This window comes from Ambystoma mexicanum, chromosome 2q, assembly GCF_040938575.1.
Source record: "Ambystoma mexicanum isolate Mex_15411 chromosome 2q, UKY_AmexF1_1, whole genome shotgun sequence".
Taxonomy (NCBI): domain Eukaryota; kingdom Metazoa; phylum Chordata; class Amphibia; order Caudata; family Ambystomatidae; genus Ambystoma; species Ambystoma mexicanum.
This window is the reverse complement of record NC_090924.1, coordinates 929,776,314-929,800,886: the sequence shown is the minus strand read 5'-3', so window position 1 is coordinate 929,800,886 and position 24,573 is coordinate 929,776,314. Positions and strand designations below refer to the sequence as shown.

At 50.2% G+C, this 24,573-nt stretch overlaps 1 protein-coding gene across 1 annotated transcript in view; it reads left to right on the top strand.

Annotated features, from left to right (window-relative positions):
- The window catches only part of HIBADH (3-hydroxyisobutyrate dehydrogenase), a 1,418,622-nt gene that overhangs the window by 127,815 nt on the left and 1,266,234 nt on the right, over positions 1 to 24,573 (top strand). Inside the window, exon 2 of the mRNA XM_069648238.1 lies at positions 19,761 to 19,921. Within this exon, the coding sequence (XP_069504339.1) occupies positions 19,761 to 19,921 (161 nt within the window). The remainder of the gene's footprint in view (positions 1 to 19,760; positions 19,922 to 24,573) is intronic.

Here is a 24,573-nt window from a genome sequence, read left to right as displayed (position 1 = left end):
CCCTCTTACTGTGTTTCCTTTCTTTTTCCTCTCTGCCTCTTTTGATGTTCACACTCTGACTCTTCCCTCCTTTATTTGATCTTGTTTTTTACTGTACACACCTCTGCTTACTTTTCCTTCCTTCCTAGTCTTTCCTCTCCCCTCCTCCTCTTATTAAACATCTCCCCTGCTGGTCGTTCTACTCTTCAGCTCCTCAATGTTTCCCTTTTATGCCCATCTCCCCCTCTATCTCGCTTCCTCTTTCTCACATGCTCCTTGCCTCTCTCCTTAATCTCCACTCCTCTCTGCTCCGTGACACCACTGCCTTACACTGGCATACATCAACACTGAAAGGTGAATGCTCTCGTTGCAGAGCTGACCCACGCACGGGTTCCACGAATAACAAATCATGCTCAGCTGCATGGTTCACAAGTTTAAACAGCTGCAAGACACTATTCAAGGAAAGGAATGCCCATGTTCAGAGTTTCTCCAGGTCGAATTGCAGACCAAACCCTTGAAAGGGTTGTATGCCACCTTTGTTCCCAGAGCATCGCTTTATTGGTGGCCACTAGGTCCTTTCCCTGTGGTCATTGGTTGACTGGTGTCCATCTCTGATGCACCTGCAAGTATTTTCTTCTCAGGCATCATGTGAAAACAAACACTTGTCGGTCGTGTCACAACTTTCTTTGATATAGCATTAAGATCCGGCGGGCTGGATCGGGTGTTATTGCCATGGGGCTAGAGTTTACAAGGGCGTTTAACAAAGGTCCCCGGGCTGATGACACCTGGTCCGGTCGGCCATATCAGCCCTTAAGGCTATTAGCACACCGGGTTTCCAATCCAGAAAACCGGGGTGTTTAGAAAGTATTTCTATTCAACGAATGGGACGTGTGCAACTTCCTGTTCATTTGATGAAAATATTGGCATAAGCTGGCCACCATGGATCTGGAAGGCGGGGCTCCTTAAGGATCCCCTATTCCATTCCCATGGCGGCCACGGAATGGCAGAGAAGCGCAGCGGCGGCAGCAGAGGGAGCTGCCGCCACCACCGAAAAAAAGAGTAAAGTGTGGCAGGGTTTGAATGGGGGAAATGGGAAAAATAAAGGATAAACTAGGGTGGGGGAAGATGGCGGTGCAGTGCGGGGGAAGTAGACTTTAGGTTCCATGGAATGCGGGCTGAGATTAGCAGTTTCATCCCGCAATCCAGAGAACCTGATTGGCTACTCCCAACAAAGTAATGTTTTCTCTGATTTTATTTGAAAAAGGATGGGCAACTCTTGTGTCAGATTGGTGGGCAGTTTAAGGTGGTCTGTAAGTTTAACGTGGGCTCCCATCTCTCTATCCCAAGAGTCTGTATCCCCAAAAGAATCTGAATGGCAAAACACTACAGCAAGGTAATCCATGACATCTATAACTGTCCTGGATTTAATGAGGGGCCTGAAGGTCGTAGCTTTCTCCAACTGTCTTCCCTCTGGGATTTTCTAATAGTCACACAGTTCCTGGTAACTCCAATCCTTTCGCTTCTTGATGGCTGACTCCAAAACCACTCTGCACACTCTCCTCCCTGTTCTCCCTCTCCTTACTCTCTCTCCTTTCTATCTCAGTCTCTCTCCCTCTCGCCCTGTCTCTCCCTCTGATCTTACTGGTTTCTTCTACTGCTCTTTTCTCCATCCTCCAACTTGTCTAACCTCTCTCTAACCTGTCAAGCTTTATAAAAGATGCCTTGAATTGTGTACTTTTTCAAGCCATCTTTTATAAACATAGAAATGTGTAACGGGGGGGGCGCTGTTGAGCGCCGAACAAGATGGCCGCCTGAACGTGACTCTCCGAGGCAGGCAGTCACAGGATCCTATCTTGCGGCACCTTCTTTGATCCGCACCGGACCCCGGAGGGCGCGACACGATCAAGGACGACCCCAGCTCCGTCTGGGTCGAATCCTGGCACTGAACGGGGCCGGGAACCCCGAGAACCAGCGATCTCTCCACCCTGCCCCCACCTGCGGAGCGGCCTCTAGCCGACGTCCTTCCTCGGCTGCGAGCCGAGCCGGGCTTTTCGAACGGCTGGAGCCGTCACAAGCTCCAGCGGGGATCCTCGCCTGCCCCCGCCGGAGCCCGGACCCTGCGTGTCCTGCCATCGCGGAGGGACAGCACACACACAGCCGCAGCCGCGTGGATCCCGGCGCCGTCTCGCGGTGTGCCCTCACCGCCGCTGTGACCCGGGCCGCGGAGGGCGCGACACGATCAAGGACGATCTGGGCCGAACCCTGACGCGGAACGGGGCCGGAGCCCCGAGAACCAGTGATCTTTCCGCCCCTCCCCCACCTGCGGGGCGGCTCGAGCCGTCGTCCTTCCTCGGCTGCGGGTCGGGCCGGGCTTCTCGAACGGCTGGAGCCGTCTCGAACCCCAGCGGGGATCCTCGCCTGCCCCCGCCGGGAGTCTACTGTCTGTGGGGCCTCCGCGGTGGGGCGGCACATATACAGCCCGGCACCGCCTCGCGGTATGCCCTCACCGCCGCTGTGATTTGGCTCCCCTCGGACTGAGGTCCTTCTCGACTTGGGGGCGGACGGCTGGAGTCGCTGCTGCGGAGGGGTCGAGCGGCGGTGCTTCCCTGGACACCTAGCACCGTGCTCCCCCTGTGGACACACACTGTGGGGCCCCGGGCCCAATAAGGTACGTGGTGCGTTGGGGTAGCGCCGGCCTCAGCAACCTGGGGCCCACCCTTCTGTGTGCTGGTGCTCGCCCAGCGCGGTCGGCCTCGCCCCGGAGTTACACCGCCTGAGAGCCCCTCTCCCCTGCGGATCTGGCAATCTCTCAAAAGGACCCAGTCATCCACAACATTATCATTATCCACTCTCAGGGACCCCACGGTCTGAAAATCCTTGGGACTTGGCTCATTTTATATCGCTGATTTGGAGTCTCAGCCTGTCCATTTCGTTGGGGGGTCGATCAGGGCTCCTCCCTACACATCCTACAGACTCGCCTGAACTACCACCCAGCCCCCGCAGCGGCCACTACATACCACTGCTTTCGGCCCCTGGGCCACTCTCACCTGAATCTCTCCTGACTTTGTCTTCACGTGCCGCCACGGCCCCAACACATCGGGCCTACAGGCGCCGACCTCCCCCCCCGAAAAACACGTCCCGCGAGGTTCTTACACCTTACCCCCTCGAGCTACCGAGACCCCCCATTTACTCTATTGGAACTCCAACCTTGCCAGGATGACCAAGGGGGCCTCAAAGAGACAGAGCTCCATCAATCTGTTTGCGAAGTCATCGGTGAGACCACCGGAAGAAGCCACCGAGCAGGCTCCAGCGCCCGCTTCATCGTCCACCACAGCACCGGAGTCCCAAAACATGATGGATTTTATCCGGGAGGGCTTCACCGCACTCCATTCAAAACTAGATGATATGAACGGTACAATATCCTCTATCAAGGCCCATATTGAGAGGACGGATAGCCGGGTAGCGGAGGTCGAGACAAGGGTGGGCTCCGCTGAAGATGCATTGGGGGCTCTACGCTCTGAGGTCGTTGCCCTCTCCAATCGGGTCCTCGATGTGGAGAGGAAGAATGAGGACTTGGAATCCCGATCACGACGCAATAACCTTCGTATCATCGGCGTTCCTGAGAACGAAGTTCACGAATCAATGGAAGACTTTGTTGAACATACATTGCTGACACTCCTCGACTCACCCAAACTTTCCCCGCAATTTTCCATAGAGCGCGCGCACCGAGCCCTAACGGCTAAACCCAAGCCCGGCGCTCCTCCTCGGCCCATCATAGCCCGTGTGCTGAATTACCGTGACCGCGATGCCCTCCTCAAGGCCGCGAGGCTCAAGGGGGAGCTCTCACTGGGCGGTGCGAGGATTCACCTCTACCCGGACTTCTCTGTGGCCGTTCAACGTGAGCGCAAGACTTTCCTGGCGGTAAAACGCAGACTGCGTGATCTCTCAGTTAAATATGCCATGCTTTACCCCGCCAAACTCCGGGTGGAGCACGCCAACCGGGTGTTCTTCTTCACTCTTCCAGAAGAGGCCTCCAAGTTCCTGGACGAGCATTTCCCAGGCTAATACCCCCTCTTTGTCCAAGATCCTACTGCTACCCTCCAGCCCGGACAAGGAAGACCCGCATCCTGCCACCTTCCTATACTGGAGTCATGCTGGTTTTATATTCTGTACTCTGTTTAAAATGATCATTGTCATGAAAACGTGCCGCATTAACATGTGCAATATCTCCGCCCAAGCTACGTACAAGTTTTTCACTGCTGGCACTTGTCATTTCACTTGTCCTGCCGTGCCCGGAGAGACACGGCCAATTCGGCCTGCAGGCCCCCAGGCGCTGATGCCACTGGTTTGGTTTTTGTTGGGGGGTTTTGGGATTGTCATCCCTCTGATTGGGGGGGGGGATGTGGGTGGGGGTGGAACATGTTGGGGGTTACGTTACAAAAAGCTTGGCGTTGGCAGCAATTACGGACCGCGATATGGTACTCCATGACTGTTACTGCAGTGTGGTTCAACTGGCCCACTGGCTATGGGTACTTTCTCTGATATTTCTGTTCTCACTTCAATGTCTGGGAGTGACTTGACTTTTATGAGCTGGAATGTTCGGGGGTTGGGTAACTATAAAAAGATGAGGCAGCTACTGCTACTGGCCGAGCGTCATGGATCCAAGGTTCTCTTCTTACAGGAGACGCATGCCCGCACGGAACAGTGCATAAGATTTGCCAAATCATGGGGACCCCACAGATTCTCTACTGATTTCTCTTCCCAAAGCCGCGGGGTCATGACCCTCATCCATAGGAGTCTCAAGTTCACTCTCATCTCCTCACACATAGATCCCCAGGGCAGATATGTACTGCTTCATGCTATGCTCCAAAATAGGGAGACAGTCCTACTGAACATATACGGCCCCAATATAGATGACCCAGAATTCTATGTACAGGTCTCATCCCTTCTCGATAGCTTCCCCCTTGTCCCTATCCTCTGGGGGGGGGATTTCAACACAATTTTTGATGTAACCCTCGATAGGTCTGGGTCCAGGCCTCGACAGCTCTCTAGAGCAGCCTACGCTGCGCTATCGTCTCTTCCCCGTCTCGCCATGGTCGATGCATGGAGGTTCTTTTACCCGGATTCCCGCGTTTATTCTTTCTATTCTTCGGTCCATGACTCTTACTCCCGTATTGACAGGTGGGTGATCTCCAATGTTCTGGTTAAGAATGTTACACAGCTACAGATTCTCCCCAGGTCCCTATCTGACCACTCTCCAGTGACCATTACCATGAATTGGGGGCCAGACCCTGGCTGTACCCGGCGTTGGAGACTGAAGCCCTTTTCCCTGCTAGACCCGGAATTTTGCTCTGAGCTCGAGCTATCTATCGAGGAGTTCTTTGAGACAAACACAGGATCGGTAACATCACAGGCCACTCTATGGGAGTCCTTCAAGGTTTACATCAGAGGGATGGCGCTGTCGAAGGAGAACGGGGTTCTTAAATCGATCCGTAGAAACCTAGCAGAGAGCGAATCCAAGTTATCGACCCTTGAGGCCCAATGTTCACTTCACTCCACTCCGGGAACCCTGGCTGACATCGGGGCAGAGCTGGATACGTTCCGATCCCTGGCGGAACGCGAGCAAACATTTTTGGATAACCCTGGCATGGCAAGGAGATACGGGGAGGGTGAGCGCCCAGGCCGTTTTCTGGCGAGGCTGATCCGTCACGAGACGGGGTCCCCACATATACTAGGGATTGAGAGACCGGATGGCTCTATGGCTGTCGCCTCACAAGACATCAACAATGAATTCTTCGAATTCTACGGAACCCTATATTCCAACACCGATGAGGTGCCAGCGGTAGAGATCGACTCCTTCCTCGACACCCTTCCCTTGACGACTCTCTCTCCGGAGTCTGCGGGTTCTCTTGATTCCCCACTTACGCTTGAGGAACTCTCTGACGCGGTGGATTCCTTATCTTCGGGGAAGGCCCCCGGCTCGGATGGTATCCCAGTTGAATTTTATAAGCGCTATAAACGACTTTTGCTTCCTCACCTGTTAGTTCTCTGGGAAGAGTCGGTTGAAGCTGGGGTATTCCCCCCCTCTCTCCGCGAAGCCACGATTACGGTACTTCTTAAACCCGGCAAACCCCCCTCACAATGCGGATCATACCGCCCGCTTTCACTTATAAACTGCGATGTCAAAATATTTGCTAAGGCTTTGGCACTTCGGTTAGCTCCCCTCTTGCCATCTGTCATCCATCCGGACCAAGGGGGATTCGTTCCCGGTCGCTCCACCTCCCTGAACCGTAGACGCCTCTTCAACATAATTAATAGAATAAATCCCGAGACACACGCGGTAGCGGCCACCCTCGACATGCAGAAGGCGTTTGATTCGGTTTCATGGAGGTACTTGTGGAGGGTTCTTGAGAGCTGTAGGTTTGGCCCCTCTTTTCTCTCCTGGGTCAGATTGCTCTATTCCGACCCCGTGGCTAGGGTCCGTACAGGTGACCATTGTTCCCCCCTCTTTGGGATTGCTAGAGGGACGAGACAGGGATGCCCCTTCTCTCCCCTGATCTTCGCTATAGCAATAGAGCCCTTCGCTGACATGCTCCGTCAATTTCACGCACATAGAGGACTCCGTACTGCGGGCCAGGCAGACATAGTGTCCTTATACGCCGATGACGCCTTGCTGCTTATACGTTCTCCTTCTGTCAATTTGCTCCCAATACTGGAAGACGTCAAGCACTTCAGTCGGATCTCTGGCCTCAAGGTGAATTGTTCGAAATCTACACTTTTCCCTCTTACAGAATGCACCCTCCCCCCCCCCGGACACCCTGGGGTTCACATGGGCTCAGTCTACTTTCACCTATTTGGGGATCGAGATAACACGTCATCGAGCGTTGACATTCAATGAGAACTATCAAAAGTATCTCGTATATTTGTCATCTAAGGTCCTAGCCTGGGACAAACTTCCAATATCCCTTGCAGGTAGGATAGGCCTACTGAAAATGGTGGTGTTACCCCAGTTACTTTACAAGTTCGCTAACATCCCCCTGTGGCCGGGAGATGGTTTCTTCCGGGAATTGACTCGCACGGTCAATTCCTTTCTCTGGCACTCGGGCGCGGTCCGCCTTAAACTGGACACCTTATCTACCCCCATGGCTCACGGGGGCTTCAGCGCCCCTGACTTCTTTAAATACTGGTTGGTATCCCAAATTCAATATACATCCTACTGGTTCGACACAACTGACCCCCCCCCCCCACGTCAAACTCGAGAAGCTTGCGGTCTGCGACCGCGACATTCGCTCCCTGTTGATACAGCCCACCCTTCGGGAGCTGGACTCACAGAGCCCAGTTACCTGCACATCCCTGGCACTAGCCAAAACGTGGAAATTGCTTGGTATCACTCACATCTTCCATGGAAACCTCCCACTATGGAACTTCCTACCTGGGGTCCCACGGGTACCATCGGCCATGGCCCAGCGCTGGGCTGAGTTGGGATATGAGTTGCTGCGCGATGTGTTCGATCAGGGAATATTTGTTGAGTGGCCCGACCTCCCATTGTCCTTGAGAAGAGGCCGGAGTGTGTGGCTCCAATATTCATCTCTTCGCAGGACCCTTAAGCGTAATTATTCGACGTTTCCGGCTCTACCACCGGATGACCCTATCATTGAGGAGCTCACCTCACCCTCACCCACTAGAGGTAAAATATCAAGACTATACACTATGCTGCAATCCAGATCTATTCCAAAATTCACTAAGCTGAGGCGGGCGTGGGAGGTGGACCTGGGTGTTGAAATGTCTGATGAGCGTTGGGCGCACTTATGTGATCGCATACACAGGGTGTCCTTCAACTCCCGATTCAAATTGATACAGTTTAAAATCCTACATAGGTTCCACTATACCCCGATCAGATTGCACCACATGTCCAATGATCACTCCTCTAGCTGCCCCAGGTGCGGCCACGATGCGGCTGATTACATTCATATGGTTTGGTCCTGCCCTCGCCTTTCACAGTTTTGGGAAGCGGTCTGTTCGACGGTGTCAGCCATACTCGACTACCCCATCAATCCCTCCCCGGTGGTATGCCTCTTTCACGACCTCCCGGACCTCCCCCGGAACTCCAGAAAACTAGCGGGCCTCTGCATGCTTCTGGCTGTTCGCTCCATCCTGCTGTGCTGGCTTCGCCCCTGGCCTCCCACGCACGCCCAGTGGCTAGGAGCGGTCACGTGGGCCTCGGACTCGGAGGAAGCTTGGTCTCTCCTACAACCCACTCACTCTAGGCCCAGGAATATCTGGCTCAGGTTCCGATCTTATGTGTCAGATCTGAACGTGACGCCAGCCACATCTCCCCTAGCCACCTCTCCCCACCGACCGGGGCTCACGCCTCCATCATAGCTCCCGGATTTCGTGTTGTTTATGTTATGAAGGTGCCCAACGGCTGTACACATCTGTGTTGTAACCCATGTTTTACCTGCACTGTACTTATTGTTCCTGTATTGTACCTGTCTGGCGATGTTCCCCTGTCTTTTTTGCTGCCACGCTAAATGAATAAAAAGAAGTTTAAAAAAAAAGAAATGTGTAACATATTTCCAGTGCTTTAAGTGGGGTAAGAAATTGAGGGGGGGCTCATTTGGGGGCGGGTGGCTTCTGTGATAGGCGTGGCCTGAAAAGTGCACAAACCATAGTAAGGTACGCAAACAAATATATAAACGTATGTAAGCATTTATATATTTGCATGCGTACGTTACTATGGTTTGTGTACTTTTCAAGCCATCTTTCATAAACATAGAAATCCGTAATATATTTCTATGTTCATAAAAGATGGCTTGAAAAGTACACAATTCAAGCCATCTTTTGTCCGTCCTCAAAATGTAAGCATTTATAAAGTTCTATACGTACGTTACTATGGTTTGTGTTGTTTTGAAGCCATCTTTTATAAACCGAAATACGCAACATATTTCTATGTTTATAAAAGACTTGAAAAGAACACAAACCATAGTAACGTACGCATACAAATGCTTATATACATTTATATATTTGTTTTCTTATCTTAATATGGTTTGTGCACTTTTCAGGACACGCCCATCACGGAAGCCATGCCCTCAAATGAGGGCCCCCCTCAAGTTCTTACCCCACTTAAAGCACTGGGAGCAAGGCAAAAAAGGTTAGCATTTTCATTAAAGATCCCTACAGTTTATGATGTAGTGGTGCAATGGGTGTGAGGGGAGTTAATTCACTGCACAGAAAGAGTTATTAGTCCTCAAACTGCAATATAATCTTTAAAAGCACAAACATCTCTACATTAATGGAGAAACCATCCGGCTACCAATGTCTACCAAACATTTCCACGAATGGATCAGACATAAAGGACATCTGCATAGCCACGCCTCACCCAAAGTCAATACTACCAGCTACCTACTAATTTCCAGCATCAAATCCTAACTGCCAACACATGCCTCCACACTAGCAGAGCAGTTAACAGCCCATGCCAAACACTCTTGACCACTACACTTCACAACACATGATTCTCCTATTTTTTTTTATCAGCCCTATCCAGCCTATGCAATGGCCAGGTCACGTTTCACTACACACGGACCCCAAAAAACACCTAGAAGTTACCCCAACCTCAGAGCCTGATTTCTTCCAACCTGCATGAATCTACACCACTGCAACATCCTAGCTCTTGTCCGGCAATTCCTACTTACTTGCCAACCTAGCCAACTCCGATTCAACCCATCCTCAACCAAGAGGAGCATCAAAATGGCGCCTGTAGTGCTATACAAGGTCAAAAAACACATAGGAAATGTTTCTCATACACTGTTCTGCAAATAGGAAGCACACATTCATCAGTGCCAAGAAAACTTTGCACATATTAATTCCCTGAAAAAACAAGCATATATATATATATATATATATATATATATATATATATATATATATATATTTATTCCCTGACAAAATGTAGATTTAGGGGCTGTAACGAAGACCCAAGATTGATTGTGTCATGATCCATCGATCACGCCCCTTTTGGTCTTCCTGGTTCCTGGCACGTCGGGGGTTACTCGCTGTAGTACACCCAACATGGCCGTATTCACAGAACGCGGTCTATCGACCTTTATGTCCATGCAGCACGTTCCATAAATTAACCACGGCTCCGCGCGTCTCAACGCTATCGTTAGCTGAGGCTAGACGTGCGTCGCGTCATGCTCCTGGAACTGAGTTGCTGCTCGAATTCCCGGACCCACTCCTTCTCCTTCCCTTTCCTTTGTACCTGTATCCTTCTGCGCAGACCGCCCCCGTGTGCGGCCTTCCTTTCTGGTCTTCCTGGAGTTTTCTTGATCCCGGTCGAAGAAGCTGAACGAATCCTGGAATCCGACGACGGCCGAGCAGGCTTATACAAGACCTGAACAGCACGGAAGAAAACCCCGGCGAAGGATCCCTCAAGGCAGCATAAACAGGTGAGAAAAAAGGAAACCTGTGACAGATTGAGACGCCACCTGATTGAATTCGACACAGACATGGAAGCGGTCATCCAGGACCTTATGCGTGGCATGCAAGAGCTGACGACCGAAGTGCAAAATTTAAAGGCAGAGAACGCCGCCTTAAAGCAATTGGTGTTGTCCCGTGAATCCGCTATGAAAGAGAGTGTAAAACTGGGCGACGTTGTTGATAAATATGATGGTTCCGCAAAGAGCCTTTGTGGATTCCTTGACTCATGTTTGGTCCACTTTACTTTCAAGCCTTATTATTTTTCTACGCCCAGGGCTAAGGTGGGCTTTATTATTTCGCATCTTTCCGGCAATGCCTTGACCTGGGCCACCCCATTGGTCAACTCTGGGGATTCTCTCCTGGATGATTACGATGGCTTCATACAGGCCCTTAAGACCATGTTTGACCGCCCAGAGCAGCTCTACAGTGCCCAGGAACGTCTACTCGACTTTCAACAAGGTACCCAGGATATGCTTACATATGTCACACGCTTCAAACAGCTGGCTAAAGAAGCGGATTGGTCCTCTGAAGCTTGTTTTACCCTATTTCGAAGAGGGCTAAACGAAGACATCAAGGATGAACTAGCCAGAGTGGCGCGCCCAAGTTCTTATCAGGCCCTGATGGATCTTGCCCTGCAGATTGACTTTCGCATTCAGGAGAGAAAGGGAGAGAAAAAGAAAAGCAAGTTGCCACTCCAGAAGAACCCCATTGGGATAGTCTCGCACCCCGAAGGTATTTCCACTTCAAGTAACGAGCCTGAAACTATGCAGCTAGGGGCATTCCGTGGACCCATATCCTCCCAAGAAAGAATGCGTAGGATCCATACCGGGTTGTGTATGTATTGTGCATCAGACAAACATTTAGTGAGAGAGTGCCCAATAGCCCCCCCACGGCGGTCGGGAAACGCCAGCTTCCGATCCTAAATGGAGCACAGGTTCGGGAGAGAGATGCCTGCTCCACATCAATTCCATCCTTGAACTCTCCTGGATAAAATTCTTTGGTGATTTTACAGGCCTTCTTATCGCCATCCAAGAAGGAAACGCATCCCATCACTGGTGGATTGTGGAGCTATGGGGATTTTCATAGACCAAGAATGGGTTCTTAAACACCATATTCCTTGCGAATCCCGGACTATCATGCAACCTGTAGAAGCTATTGATGGAAGATCCCTTTCTTCAGGACCCATAACCCGTCAGACCAAGGACGTCCAACTTGCCATAAACCACCATCGAGAAAGGATCAAATTTGACATCATCAAGTCGGCCCACTATCCAATGGTTTTGGGAATGCCCTGGCTTCAAAAACACAATCCGTACATCAATTGGGCAGCGGGTTCCTTGTTCCTGGGCTCAGAATTTTGTATGTCCCACTGTTTATTGTCAGACCTTGCTCCGACACCATCAGAAGACCTCCTACGAATCACCAAGGTACAATCTGTCTCAAACATTATCCGGGTTCCGGAGATATCCCAGGAATATTCTGATGTCTTCTCCTCTGCAATTGTCCAGGCGTTACCTCCCCATAGACCAGGAGACTGTGCTATAGAAACGGACCCTTCCGCTGTAATTCCCTTTGGAAGGATGTTCATCTTATCCGAACTTGAAAAGAAAGCCCTTCGAGAATACCTGGATACTAATCTTGCAAATGGCACCATACGACCCTCTAAATCCCCAGCAGGGGCCCTCACTGTTTTTTGTTCCCAAGAAAGACCCCAAGGAACTCAGACTGTGTCTGGACTATCGAGGTTTAAATCAATGCACCCTTAAGGATCGCAATCCGTTACCCTTGATCTCGGACATTCTGGAGGCAGTAAGGGGCGCAGTTGTTTTCACCAAGTTGGATCTCAGGGGTGCCTACCATCTGATTCGCATTAGGGCAGGAGACGAGTGGAAAACAGCCTTTAGAACACCCTTTGGTCATTATGAATACTTAGTCATGCCCTTTGGACTTGCTAATGCCCCTGCCGGTCTTCCAGCGCTTCATGGATAGGGTGTTCTCAGACATGCTATTCCTTTTCGTGATGGTCTATCTGGACGATATCCTAATATTCTCGAAGGACATTTCCAAGCACGAAGAACATAGAAAGGCAGTGTTACGACTATGCGCAAACAAGCTCCTGGCAAAGCCCGAGAAATGCATCTTCCATGCTCCTACTATACACTACCTAGGATTTGTCCTTAGTCCAGAAGGCATCGGAATGGATCAATCCAAGGTTAAGGCTATAATATCCTGGCCAATCCCCACCTCTGTGAAACAAATCCAGTCTTTCCTGGGCTTAGCTAATTTCTACAGGAAATTCATACCTTTCTTTTCCGAGATAGTCCAACCAATCATTGCCCTGTTAAAGAAAGACGTTCCCTTCCTTTGGACCACAGCTCAAGAGGAAGCCTTCCAACGGTCGAAGACTGACTGAGTTTACACAAGCTCCCATCCTGGCTCAACCTGATGTCAACCGACCATTCATAGTGGAGACAGATGCCTCCAGCTACGCTATTGGAGCCGTCCTCAAACAGCTATTCGGGGACAGGATGGAACACCCCATCGCTTACCTTTCTCGGACGTTAACTCCCAGTGTAACCCATTACTCAGTCTTGGAAAAGGAACTGCTGGCCATCCGTCAAGCCTTCACTGAGTGGCGTCATCTACTCCTCGGAGCGAAACATCCTGTCCAGGTCTGCACGGACCATCAAAACCTACAAGTACTGCAGGCCTTGGAATGTAGGAACAGCCGTCAAGCTCGGTGGGCCGCCTTCTTTGCCCAATACCAGTTCCAGATTCACCACGTTCCCGGAACACAAAATCTAATAGCGGACACCCTCTCTCGACGTCCAGACTACGAACCTCCGGGACATCGGGCATATCCCAAGATGTTTCCCCATACAATATTTGTAGCTCAAGCAAACAATCTCCTGGAAGACATTCGTATGCAAACTCAGACTTTGGAACTGTGGAAGGATCTTTCGAAAAGGACTCAATGGGATCTCAGAACCCAGGACGGATACCTGTTTAAAAATAACAACCTGGTCATTCCCACACAGAAACTACAAGAAAAGATAATAAACCTCTGCCATGATACCCTTCACTCCGGTCATCGTGGCATTTCCAACACCCTCCATCTAATACAAAGACAATTCTGGTGGCCCAGAATGAAGGCTGACGTTCAACTGTACGTTCAATCTTGTTCTGTCTGTAATCAAAACAAACATGACAACCAGAAACCAGCAGGACTCTTATTACAGCTTACACCACCAAGACCATGGGAAGTCATCGCTACAGACTTTATTGTAGAATTACCGCCATCCAGAGGGTACACCACTATCATGGTCACCATTGACTTGTTGACTCATATGGCCCATTTTACACCTCTGTATAATATACCATCCTCGTCAGAACTTGCTGGAATCTTCCTGGAACACATCTTCCGACTGCATGGACTTCCTTCCAAGATTATATCGGACAGAGGACCACAGTATATCTCTCAATTTTGGAAACACCTCTGCAGGATACTAGGAATCCAACGAGCCCTCTCCTCAGGATATCATCCCCAAACCAATGGAGTCACAGAACGAGTGTATCAAACCCTTGAACAATACCTTTGTTGTTTCTCTACTAAGGTCCAGGATGATTGGTCGCTTCTGATACCAGTGGCAGAATTTGCCTACAACAATTCGGACCATTCGGCTGTTAAAACCAGACCCTTTTTTTTGCAGCCATGGATTCCACCCTGCGGTATTACCTTCAGTTCTTCCGCACCCTACACCAGTTCCAACAGTCGATTTCTGGATTGAAACACTCATCAATGTACAGAGAGAAGCCAAGGAACATCTAGAAAGAGCACAGATCCAAACTAAGCACTATGCAGATTCGAGGAGAAGACCAGGGCCTTCTTACACCATTGGGGATAAAGTATGGCCATCCTCGAAGCTACTGCCCCGACATCTCAGACCGAATAAGTTGGCTCCTCGATATTATGGGCCTTTTCCTATAAAAGAAGTCATTAACCCTGTGGCCGTTCGACTTAAACTGCCAGACTCCTGGAAGAAAAATCCATCCAGTTTTTCACAAATCTCTATTGAAGCCTTACATCCAAACCACCCGGACTAATCTTAGCCCCAGTCCTGTGGTTGTCAATGACCAGCTAGAATATGAAGTATCTCGAATATGTGACTCCAGATATAGACGAGGACAACTTCAATACCTGATGGAATGGAAGGGCTATCCACCCAGTGAACGTACCTGGGAACCAGTCTCAAACCTAAACTCCCCCAGATTGCTCAGAAAGTTCCATCTAATACATCCAGGCAAACCAGAAGGGGGCATGCTGTCGTGATCCATCTATCACGCCCCTTTTGGTCCTCCTGGTCCCTGGCACGTCGGGGGTTACTCGCTGTAGTACACCCAACATGGCCGTATTCACAGAACGCGGTCTATTGACCTTTACGTCCATGCAGCACGTTCCATAAATTAACCACGCCCCTGCGGCTCCGCGCGTCTCAACGCTATCGTTAGCTGAGGCTAGACGTGCGTCACGTCGTGCTCCTGGAACTGAGTTGCTGCTCGAATTCCCGGACCCACTCCTCCTCCTTCCTTTTCCTTTGTACCTGTATCCTTCCGCGTTCCGCGCAGACCGCCCCCGTGTGCGGCCTTCCTTCCTGGTCTTCCTGGAGTTTCCTTGATCCCGGACGAAGAAGCTGAACGAATCCTGGAATCCGACGACGGCCGAGCGGGCTTATACAAGACCCAAACAGCACGGAAGAAAACCCCGGCGAAGGATCCCACAAGGCATCATAAACAGGTGAGAAAAAAGGAAACAGATTGGGGAAGTCATGAGTGATGGTGCCACCACCCACTACAGGTGCGGGAGGCGGTAAAGAGATAACCAAAGACTCCCAGCACATCTTCAATCTGTGGTGTAAATTCCATCAACTTAAACCTCCCGTGCCAACTTGTCTCCCATAATTGTGTTTAAGCCAAACACGTGACGATCACTAAGCCCCACAAGACTCTGGCGACTGTCACTCAATAGTGGACCAATTGCCAATAAAGTACGCAGGGAGAGGTTGCTGCCAGAATCTGATGGCAGAGTGTGCTGCATCAGCCAAACTCAAATGAGGAGGGTACTGCAGCCTTGAGCCGACTGGCATCACTGGTTCTGCTCACTGAAAGATCAATGGGCTGTGACGGGTTCAGGGATATGCTGACCCTGTAAGAAGGGTGCAGGGACCCAACTCAAACTAGTGTAGGTGGCCCAACAAGGCATTGCTAGAGCCTGTCGTACCCCATAAGAAGTGTGTGGGAGTTGAGCAGGACCACAGCCCCTGATCCAGAATGTTTTGATTCATGAACGGCTTGATATGATAAGATATGGCATTTATAATGCGCCTATACACAAGTGTTTCAAGGCGCGACGAGGCAAGGGAGGGGGAACAAAGGGAAGACAGACAACGATCCTAATAGGCTAGGTGTCATTCAGATCGGGCAAGTGTATGGGAAGGGGAAAGGGAAAAGTGCGGGGGGGAGTGCAATACAAGGTATAGTACAATAAAAAAGATAAATAAAAACGGCCAGCAGGTGGCAAGTGTACAGTAAGTGCAGTACTGTAGGCTTGCTATCACTAATCCAACTGCAGTGCCTACCAGCCTCTGTTCTGGCCAATCTCTTACTATTCCATTGCAGAATTTCCACTGCACCTGCCAGAAGATTCTGCGCTGCGGCAGGACAAACCAAACTCTAGTCATGGGCACAGAGGTGGTCACAGTGGGGAAAAATACAGCAGAATCTTACCTATTCAATCTGCTCAAAGCGTGCCACATCCAAACCAAACGGACAGAGCACAGATGGACAAGTGAAGAACTTGTAAGTACCAAAGACTGAAAAGGGGGCAGGTCTAAGCACCTTTTTGTAATCTCCTGAGAGAAAATCAAATACACGAAGGACAGTTTAGCCAGCAATTGGCCTAAGGACACAGATGACCAGGGAGAATAATGGGAGCTGGGTGGAGTGGTGCAAGTAGCTAAATTGGGCTATAAAAGCCCAGCCAGAGATTGAAAGGAGTTCGGTTGAGGTCAGGAGTGGGGCAGGTTGATCAAGAGACCAGCCAGGAGGGAGCAGAATGTGGAGACGAGTTTGAGAGACAGTGTGCATGTTGTGAGAATGTGCAGGTAAGGTATTGGGTTTGGAGAGGGTGGTACCAATAGAGAAGTATGTTGCGTATTATATGAGAGTGCGACTGTAGGGTGTGAGTGTGTCGGTCTTGGGAGAAAGTACAGTGAGAGGAGAGGGACGAGTAAGACTAGTGGGTGAGGGAGACAAAGTGTGAGTGGCAGAGAGGGAAAAGAGTGAGGGAGAGGAGAGTGGAGGTAGTGGTAGTACTAAGAGCAAGGAGGAGGAAGTTGGCAGATGGAGACAGGAGAAGGGAGAGAACAAGCCGAGAGAGTAGTAAGATCAGAACATCTCTTTTATTTATTTATTGGGTATTTATAATGCGCATATACAGCAAATGGTGTTTCAAGGCATACCAAAAATGTCCGGGGGACAGAGATGAAGCAAAACAAATAAAAACGTTCCTACTAGGCCTTGAGACATTCGGATAGTGCAAATACTGAGCATGAAATGCAGGGGAGAAGGTGAGGAGGGGAAGTGCAGGACGGGGAGAAAGGAACAAAGCTTAAGGAGGGAGGAGAATGATACATTAAGTGCAAGCGAACCGGTTCACACAGCACAGGTCTGGAAATGAAGAAACAATTGGAATGGGTGCATAATTTGGGAAAGCCTTGTCTCACGGTATAGGGTGCTACATCAAGTATGCAGAGAGACAAGTGGGTCAAAAGCAATATTGGAATGCCACACCTCAGGGTGCATGGGGCTACGTCAATATGCAGGTACAAGTAGGTCAAAAGCAACATTGGAATGCCGCACCTCATGGTGCAGGGGGCTATGTCAAGTATGCAGTACAGGTAGCTAGAGGGCAACAATGGAAAGCCTCACCCTACGGTGCAGGGGCTACATCAAGTAAAGGGAGGGAGCGACGGGAAGAGGAGGAGAGAGCAGACTCCTCCTCCAGCAGACCAAGATGCCTCAGTGATGCGCTCTGCAGAGCAGATTAGACACCAAACCTGAGGTGTCTTTGACCCCTGGCGAACCGGGAACCCCCAGGTTCGCCAAGGGTCAGTGACCTGGGAAGTGGGTGGGAAAACAAAAGGACCAAAACTTTGTTGCATGATCCCTCACGTGAGGGGTCACAAGAGGAAGCTACAGTGACTGACAGAAGTGCCAGCCAGCCACAACGTTGCTGAAACTGCAACTTCCAGTTTCAGCAATGCTGTGGCTGGCTGGTACTTCTGTTAGTCACGGCTTGCCTGACTTTAAAATGGCAGACGCATCTCCCTTCGTGGCTACGTCGCTATCCACTTTTTGAAGACTGCCGGGGCTCGGCCCACTTAAAGCACTGCTTGCTCCCCTCTGATAGGTTATGATTTACTTTTCAATTGTTTTGGTCTCATCTCCTGGTCTCACCTTTTGTATTTTACCGGAATGGGGGCATTTATAAAATAATTATGAAAGGAAATTATTAGACCGTAGATAACAAGAATGTTTCCAAATTCAGAAAAAAACACTAGGATCACTTCATTCGTTATGAGATTTATTAATTTGTTATTGTGTTTTATTCCGTGCACTGCTACCATTTATTTATGTCTTAGCGCTTTGGGATCTGAAAGAAAAGCAGGTTTGGTTAACAGTGATAGAGGGAACAATACAATGTTGCTTCGCTCTTGCGTTCATGAATGAGGATCGCTAGCACCTTAGCTAAATGTTAACGTATGTTTCTAAGCACTTTGTGAAAAGGGCATTTGAGCTATGTATATCCAGAATGGAGCGTCATATGAGCTTAGAGATAGGATGGGTGGACTTTGCACTGTAACATAAGCTTGTCAAAGAGGTGAAGATAGATTATTATTTTAGTTTGTATTTGAAAGAGGGTGCTAACGTTTGTTCAGCTGCCATGGGTGAGTGGCTTAGTTGATGTGTGTAGCGTAAGTGGAAAGTAGAATGTTGCACTGTTAGTGAGAGAAAAAGACAGTTGACATGCAAACAGTAGCTTCATATTTCTGCAGGTGCTGCCTCCTGGAACGGCCTCCCTGCCCATCTGACTTGAGCCGGACCACCTGAAGTTCGGGCAACAGCTCAAGACCCTCCTCTTCTCCTCTGCTTTCTCACTTTCTATCTCTCTCTCTTGCTCCCTTGCTAACTTCTGTCTGCTGGGCTGACTGGTTGCTTGGTTCCCTCATAGTCTCACTGGGTACCAGGCTCTTCCACAACCAGTCTTCCTTTGCACTGCCTTATGGCCTACCTTGCACTTGGTTGCTGTAACTGTAACTACTACAGCCCCCCTGCCTCCTTTCACTTACCCACAGCCGTGCTACACTCACGCAGAGCCCTGCTCCCCTGATAGCACTTTCCCTCCTCTTCCTTGCACTTCCCCCTCCGCTTCTCGCTCTCCTTCCCGCTGCACTTCATGTTGTCGCACTTGCACGTTCCGAATGACACAAGGGCTAGTAGGATTGTTTGTCTTGTCCTCCCTATGTCTGTCCTCCCTTGTCTTGTCACGCCTAGAAACACTTGTGTACAGGCGTGGTATAAATGCCATATCATATCCTATGTCACAGTGCAGACCACACAATGAACCCGTGCTAAGGGTAGTCCCAGTGTTGCGATGGTCCACCTAGGTACAGACATCACAGTGGACCCTCTAGGGTAGAATATAGTGCAAATATTAAATTGGACACCCTACAAGCAAATTAACACAACAGATCTCTCTGTTTTCTGCAAGAGGGGCTGAAAAAAGCCATGACACTTTGTTCTTTGAGTGTCTTTGCTTCATTAAGGGGAAAAACTCATCTCATTATGCAATTTGGAAGGTGAAAAACGAGAAGTGAGGTGTATTGTTTATTAGATTATTTACTTAGAAATTGTTCCTGTTTGGTGCCAAGCATTCTTTACGTCATTGGCTCTGCAAGTTTATTACTAGGCAGTGAGTCCATCTGTGTTCCATTTGAGGACTCCTTTATCCCATAATTGCTTTTGTTTTCTTCATTCTTTATGAATGATAAATTATACCACACGTTTGTCCTCAACATAGTTTGGGAGTCTAGAATTGTATGTTAAGCTCTGCAAAATGAGGATTTATCTGAATGTTTAAAAAGGATGAAGGCCAATACTTTTACCCATTTACCAAATTAGTACTTGTAACTCTTGTTGAGTGTCTGTTGCTTTGAGCTGCGTTTGCATTAAATATAATGTTTTAGTTTGTTCTAGGTCCATGGCATCGAAAACAACAGTCGGCTTTGTTGGGCTTGGCAACATGGGAAATCCAATGGCCAAAAACCTTCTTAAGCATGGCTACCCTGTCATTGCTTTTGATGTTTTTCCAGAGGCTTGCAAGGAAATCCAGGACTCTGGTGCACAGGTTTGTTTCAGCATTTTACTTCCTTCTATGGGCCAAATTGTATGTACATTGAAGTAGCCATGTCAAAGTAGGCCTTCATTGCTGATTAACACATCTAGTTATTTAGTTTGGTGGCAGTGAAAGGAAACAATCTGGACTTTTATATGCAAGAATCAGGCAACATAATGTCCACTCCCTATTAACCATGTGAGTGATGCCTCACTCTTGGAGAGTATGAAACATTGTGCTGTAAACATGTAGACAATTTCCATTAATGTCAGTGGACAAAGGTTTTTTACACCTGGCTGGTACATTAGCTTACAGCTTGATATGATGTGGCATTTATAACATGCCTGTACACAAGTGTTTTGAGGCGCCACAAGACAAGGTTGGAAAGACATGGGGGGAGGACAAGACAAACTATTTTGTCATTTTGTTTGTGCAAGTGTGACAAAGAGGTGCAAGGGGAAGGAGAGGGGAAAATGCAAGAGAGAGCAAGGGGGAAGTGCAATCAGGGCAGCATGGCTTTGAGGAAGTGCAGCCAGGGCAGCACGGTTCGGGGTAAGCGCAAGGAGGCAGGGGGGGCTGTAGGAGTTAGTTACAACCCCTAAGTGCGCGGTAGGCCAAGAGGCAATGCAAAGGAAGACTGGTCATGGAGGATCCTGGTACCCAGTGATACTGAGGGAACCAAGCAACCAGTTGGTGCAGCAGACAGATAAGTTAGCAAGGGAGCGATAGAGAGAAGTCCGAGGAGAAAGGAGCGTCATGAGCTGCTTCCGGAACTTCAGGTGGTCTGGCTGAAGCCTGAGAGGGGCAGGGAGGCCCCTCGAGAGGGAGGAATCTGTAGAGGAGAGAGATCTACCTCCCACTCTCTGCCTGGAGAAGCATTTGATACTCTGAGGGTTGGCGGTAGCTGAACAAAGGGTTTTAGAAGGAAGGTATTTCGGAAAAGAGAGTTGGATGTAATGCAGGTCCCTGCCCCAGTAAGCTTTGTGGACAATGCAGAAGGTCTTGTGCTTGATCCTTGCAGCCACCGGGAGCCAGTCGAGAGATTTCAGGGCTGGAGAGATACGGCCCCTGGGCATGAGGCCAACGATAAGTCTTGCAGTCCTGTTCTGGAATAGTTACAGGGGGCGAAGAGTAGAGGTAGGCAGATTGAGAAAGAGACTGTTGCTATAGTCTAGCGTGGAGAGAACCAGGGCTCTGGTGATAGTGAGCTTCAGGGGGAAAGTGAGGAAAGATAGAATACCTCTGAGGAGGTGCAGCTGGCAGTGGACCTTTTTGGCAAGGTCTGTGATGTGATGAGAGGAGAGAGTGGAGTCTAAGGTGATGCCAAGGTTTTTTGCCTCAGGAAGGCAAGGGTACAGGGCCCAAGGAGGGCAGCCAGAGTGAGAGAGGGAAAGTGGGAGCAGGGGTCCCAATGAGAAGGATCTCAGTCTTACTGGCAATAAGGCAAAGATCGTTGAAGGCGCACCAATCCTGAGTCGCGGATAGACAATCTGGAATGAGTGAGGGAGGAGAGCTGAGTGTCATCTGCATAACACTGAACGTTAGAAGAGAAGGTGGAGATCGGGTAGGCCAAAGGGGCCACATAGACAGCCAGGGTGAGAGGATAGAGCCCTGGGGGACACCACATGTAGAGAGAGAGAGAGAGAGAGAGGTGGCGGAGAGAAGGACTTGGGAGGGACAGTCTAGTAGGAAGGAGGTCAGCCACGCCAGGGCCAAATCCGTGATGCCCAGGTTCACATGGAGTCAGTTGATCAGGGTGGGGTGATTGATCGTGTCGAAAGCAGAGGAAATGTTAAGGAGGATAAGATCAGAGGCAGAGCTGGAGTCGAGGTTAGAGTGCAGATCGTCACGGGTGTTCAGGAGAGCAGTTTCTGTGCCTCTGGCTGCTCTGAAGCCAGACTGATGGTGATGGAGGCAGCCAACAGATTCAATGTGGTGGGTTTGCTGGCAGATGGACAGCTTTTCCAGGAGTTTGCCCAGGGAAGGAGTGCTAGAAATCGGATGATAGTTTGCTGGACAAGTAGGATTGGCAGAAAGCTTTTTTAGGAGCGGCCGCACAAGGGAGTGTTTGAGGAGAGAGGGGAAGTTCCAGTGGCAAAAGAGTGATTGCAGAAATCAGGTAAGACTGGAGCGAGGGTGGCAATGTGGTCCTTGATGGTTCTGGAGGAGCAGGGGAGCACCTGTTTGGATTACCTTTTCATAGGTCGGACTTGTCTAGACACCTCATCAGGTGTTGCCAGAGTGGAGGAGGAAAAAGCAAGAGAGGGAGAGGTGGCCAAAAGGGACCTGGGAGAGGGAGAGGAAGAGGAAAGCGAGGACAGGATGCCCAGAGTTTTAGTGGTGAAATGAGAGGGCAGAGCCGTACAGTGGGCTTAGGAGGGAACAGGAGAGCTGGAGACTGCAGTAGGATTGGCCAGCTCCTTGCAGATTTTAAAAAGTTTGGCTGTGTTGTTAGAGGCTGGAGAGACACAGGCTTGGCTATGGACCCTCTTCTTGGAGAGGACAGAGTCTGTATTGCCTTTGGACCAGGTGGCAGGCTAGTTTTTCAGAGGATGCGCCCGAAGTCCTCCACTTCCTCTGAGCCACTGTGCACTTGCGTTTCTGGGCGGGAAGGTCGGAGTCGTACCAAGAGTTGCAGTTGGAGGTAGGCTACAGACGGATTCTTATGACAGGGGAAAGGATGTCCAGCATGTTGGAGATAGAAAGATGCAGGTTAGAGAGGGCTGTGTCAGAATGAGGGTCAGCCGCAGGAGTAGGAGGAGCAGAGAAAATGGAGGCAAAGTTGTCTACTGACACTTGGTTCATGGGCCGAATGAGCGGGAAGGAAGGTGGCAGTGCTGGGCTAGGCGGGGCGGGCAAGAAGTTTCTGGTGAGAGGAGAGCAGAAAGTGGTCAGTCCAAGAGAGACGAGTGGTGAGCGGGTTAGAGAGGGGGATGTCTGAGGAGATGAGAACATCCAAGGTGTGTCCAGCAGAGTGTGTCGGCCTAGATGGTACAATGGAAAGGGAGAGAGAGAGTCGCGTAGGTTGGGGAAGAGCCCAGAGGAGGGATTAGAAGCATCCAGGTGGATGTTGAGGTCTCTGAGGAGGAGGAGTTGAGAGGTCGAGGCAAGGAGAGAAGAAAACAGTTCAGCCCATTCTGAGAGGAAGAGGGTGACCTGGCCAGGTGGCCTGTCGATGGTGGCCACAGTCTGAGAGAGGCCAGGAGGGATAGAGTGCAGACTAAGCATTCAAAGGAAGAGTATACCCGAGTAGGAATGACAGAAGCTGGTACCCACTCCGTAAACATCGGGGCCACTCCACCACTGTGCAGGCTGGTTCTAGGCTCGGAGAGGATCTTGTAGCTCTCAGGGAGGAGAGTGTCAAAACCTGTGACAGAGCTGGCCCGTAAACCATGTCTCAGTGAGAGCGAGAACATCCAGGTAAAGGTCTTTGAGGAGGTGGCGGATGTCCGGGGAATATTTGACAGCAGAGCATAGCTACATGGAGTAGGTTACCACATTTGAAAGACTTCCGGGATGGGGGGCAGGAGTGTGGTACACACAGCGAAGGCCGTAGAAGGGCCTGAGAGTGGGCCGAGGCAGTAGACTGAGGTAGCATAGAGGCCGGAAGGGAGGAGGACGTGGGTGTATGAGAGGCGGCTAAGGAGGAAAGAGGCGGCAGAGGGGTGTTGGGAGCGGCAGGAGAGGAAATTGATGAGACGCGGGAGACGCCTATCGAGGAGGAGTAGATTGGGCTGAGAGCCCTGGACTATGTAAGTACCATTTAGATAGACATTGATGTTGGTCTTGGGAGGATTGAAAGGTGGCCGCAAGGACCTCCCACCGGGTGCCGCCATTAATGGGAGAGGAGGGGACAGGAGAGAGAACAGAGACCATATGAGGGATCTTATGTCTGGAGAGGGAACGACAAAGAGGATGTCAGGGAGGGTCAGTCTGGAGTAAGCGCTGATGTGGGTATCCGCGATAGGGAGGTCTGGGTTGGAGACAAGGATATCCCTCTTGAACGTTTTCCTTCCAGACTTGGTGAGATGGATAGGATAGGGGATAAAGTGAGAAGATGGGAGGGATTGAGAGCACCATAGAGCGTGCAAGGAGGCAAGAGGGGTGAGGGGGCTAGTGAGTGAGGGAGGAAAGAGAAACAGCCCACAGCCACGCACAACACAAAGTACCAGAGGGGGAGGGTGTCAAGACCACACACCCTGGATCACATACACAAATGCCCTGGATGGTGGGTGCCATGGGACCATGCCGAGGAATTACTCATTTGTGTCCCTTCGGAGCACACAGACACAGGGGGCCCGGCTGGACTTTGTCCTGGCGCCTCTGGCACCAGACTCGTGTGTGGAATTGACATTGGGTTACAGTAATTCCATTGGGCCACTTACTTTCCAGGCCTCTTAATTGCAAAGTGCTGGGTGTGGCCTTCTTGGCCCAGCTTCACGTGCCAGTGACTAGGTGTGGCTGGGCGTGCCAGACCGAACAGGCTAATGGGTGTGGCAGACCGAACAGGCTAATGGGCGTGGCCAAGGGAACCCAGCTATATAAGCCGCTTCATCCTCCGAGCCAGTGCTTCGCGTTAACTTGCATTCAAAATCAACGTGACGCTTACCGACGCATGAACTTGCAGAGACATACTCACCCAGGAATCCAACGCTCCGCTCTGC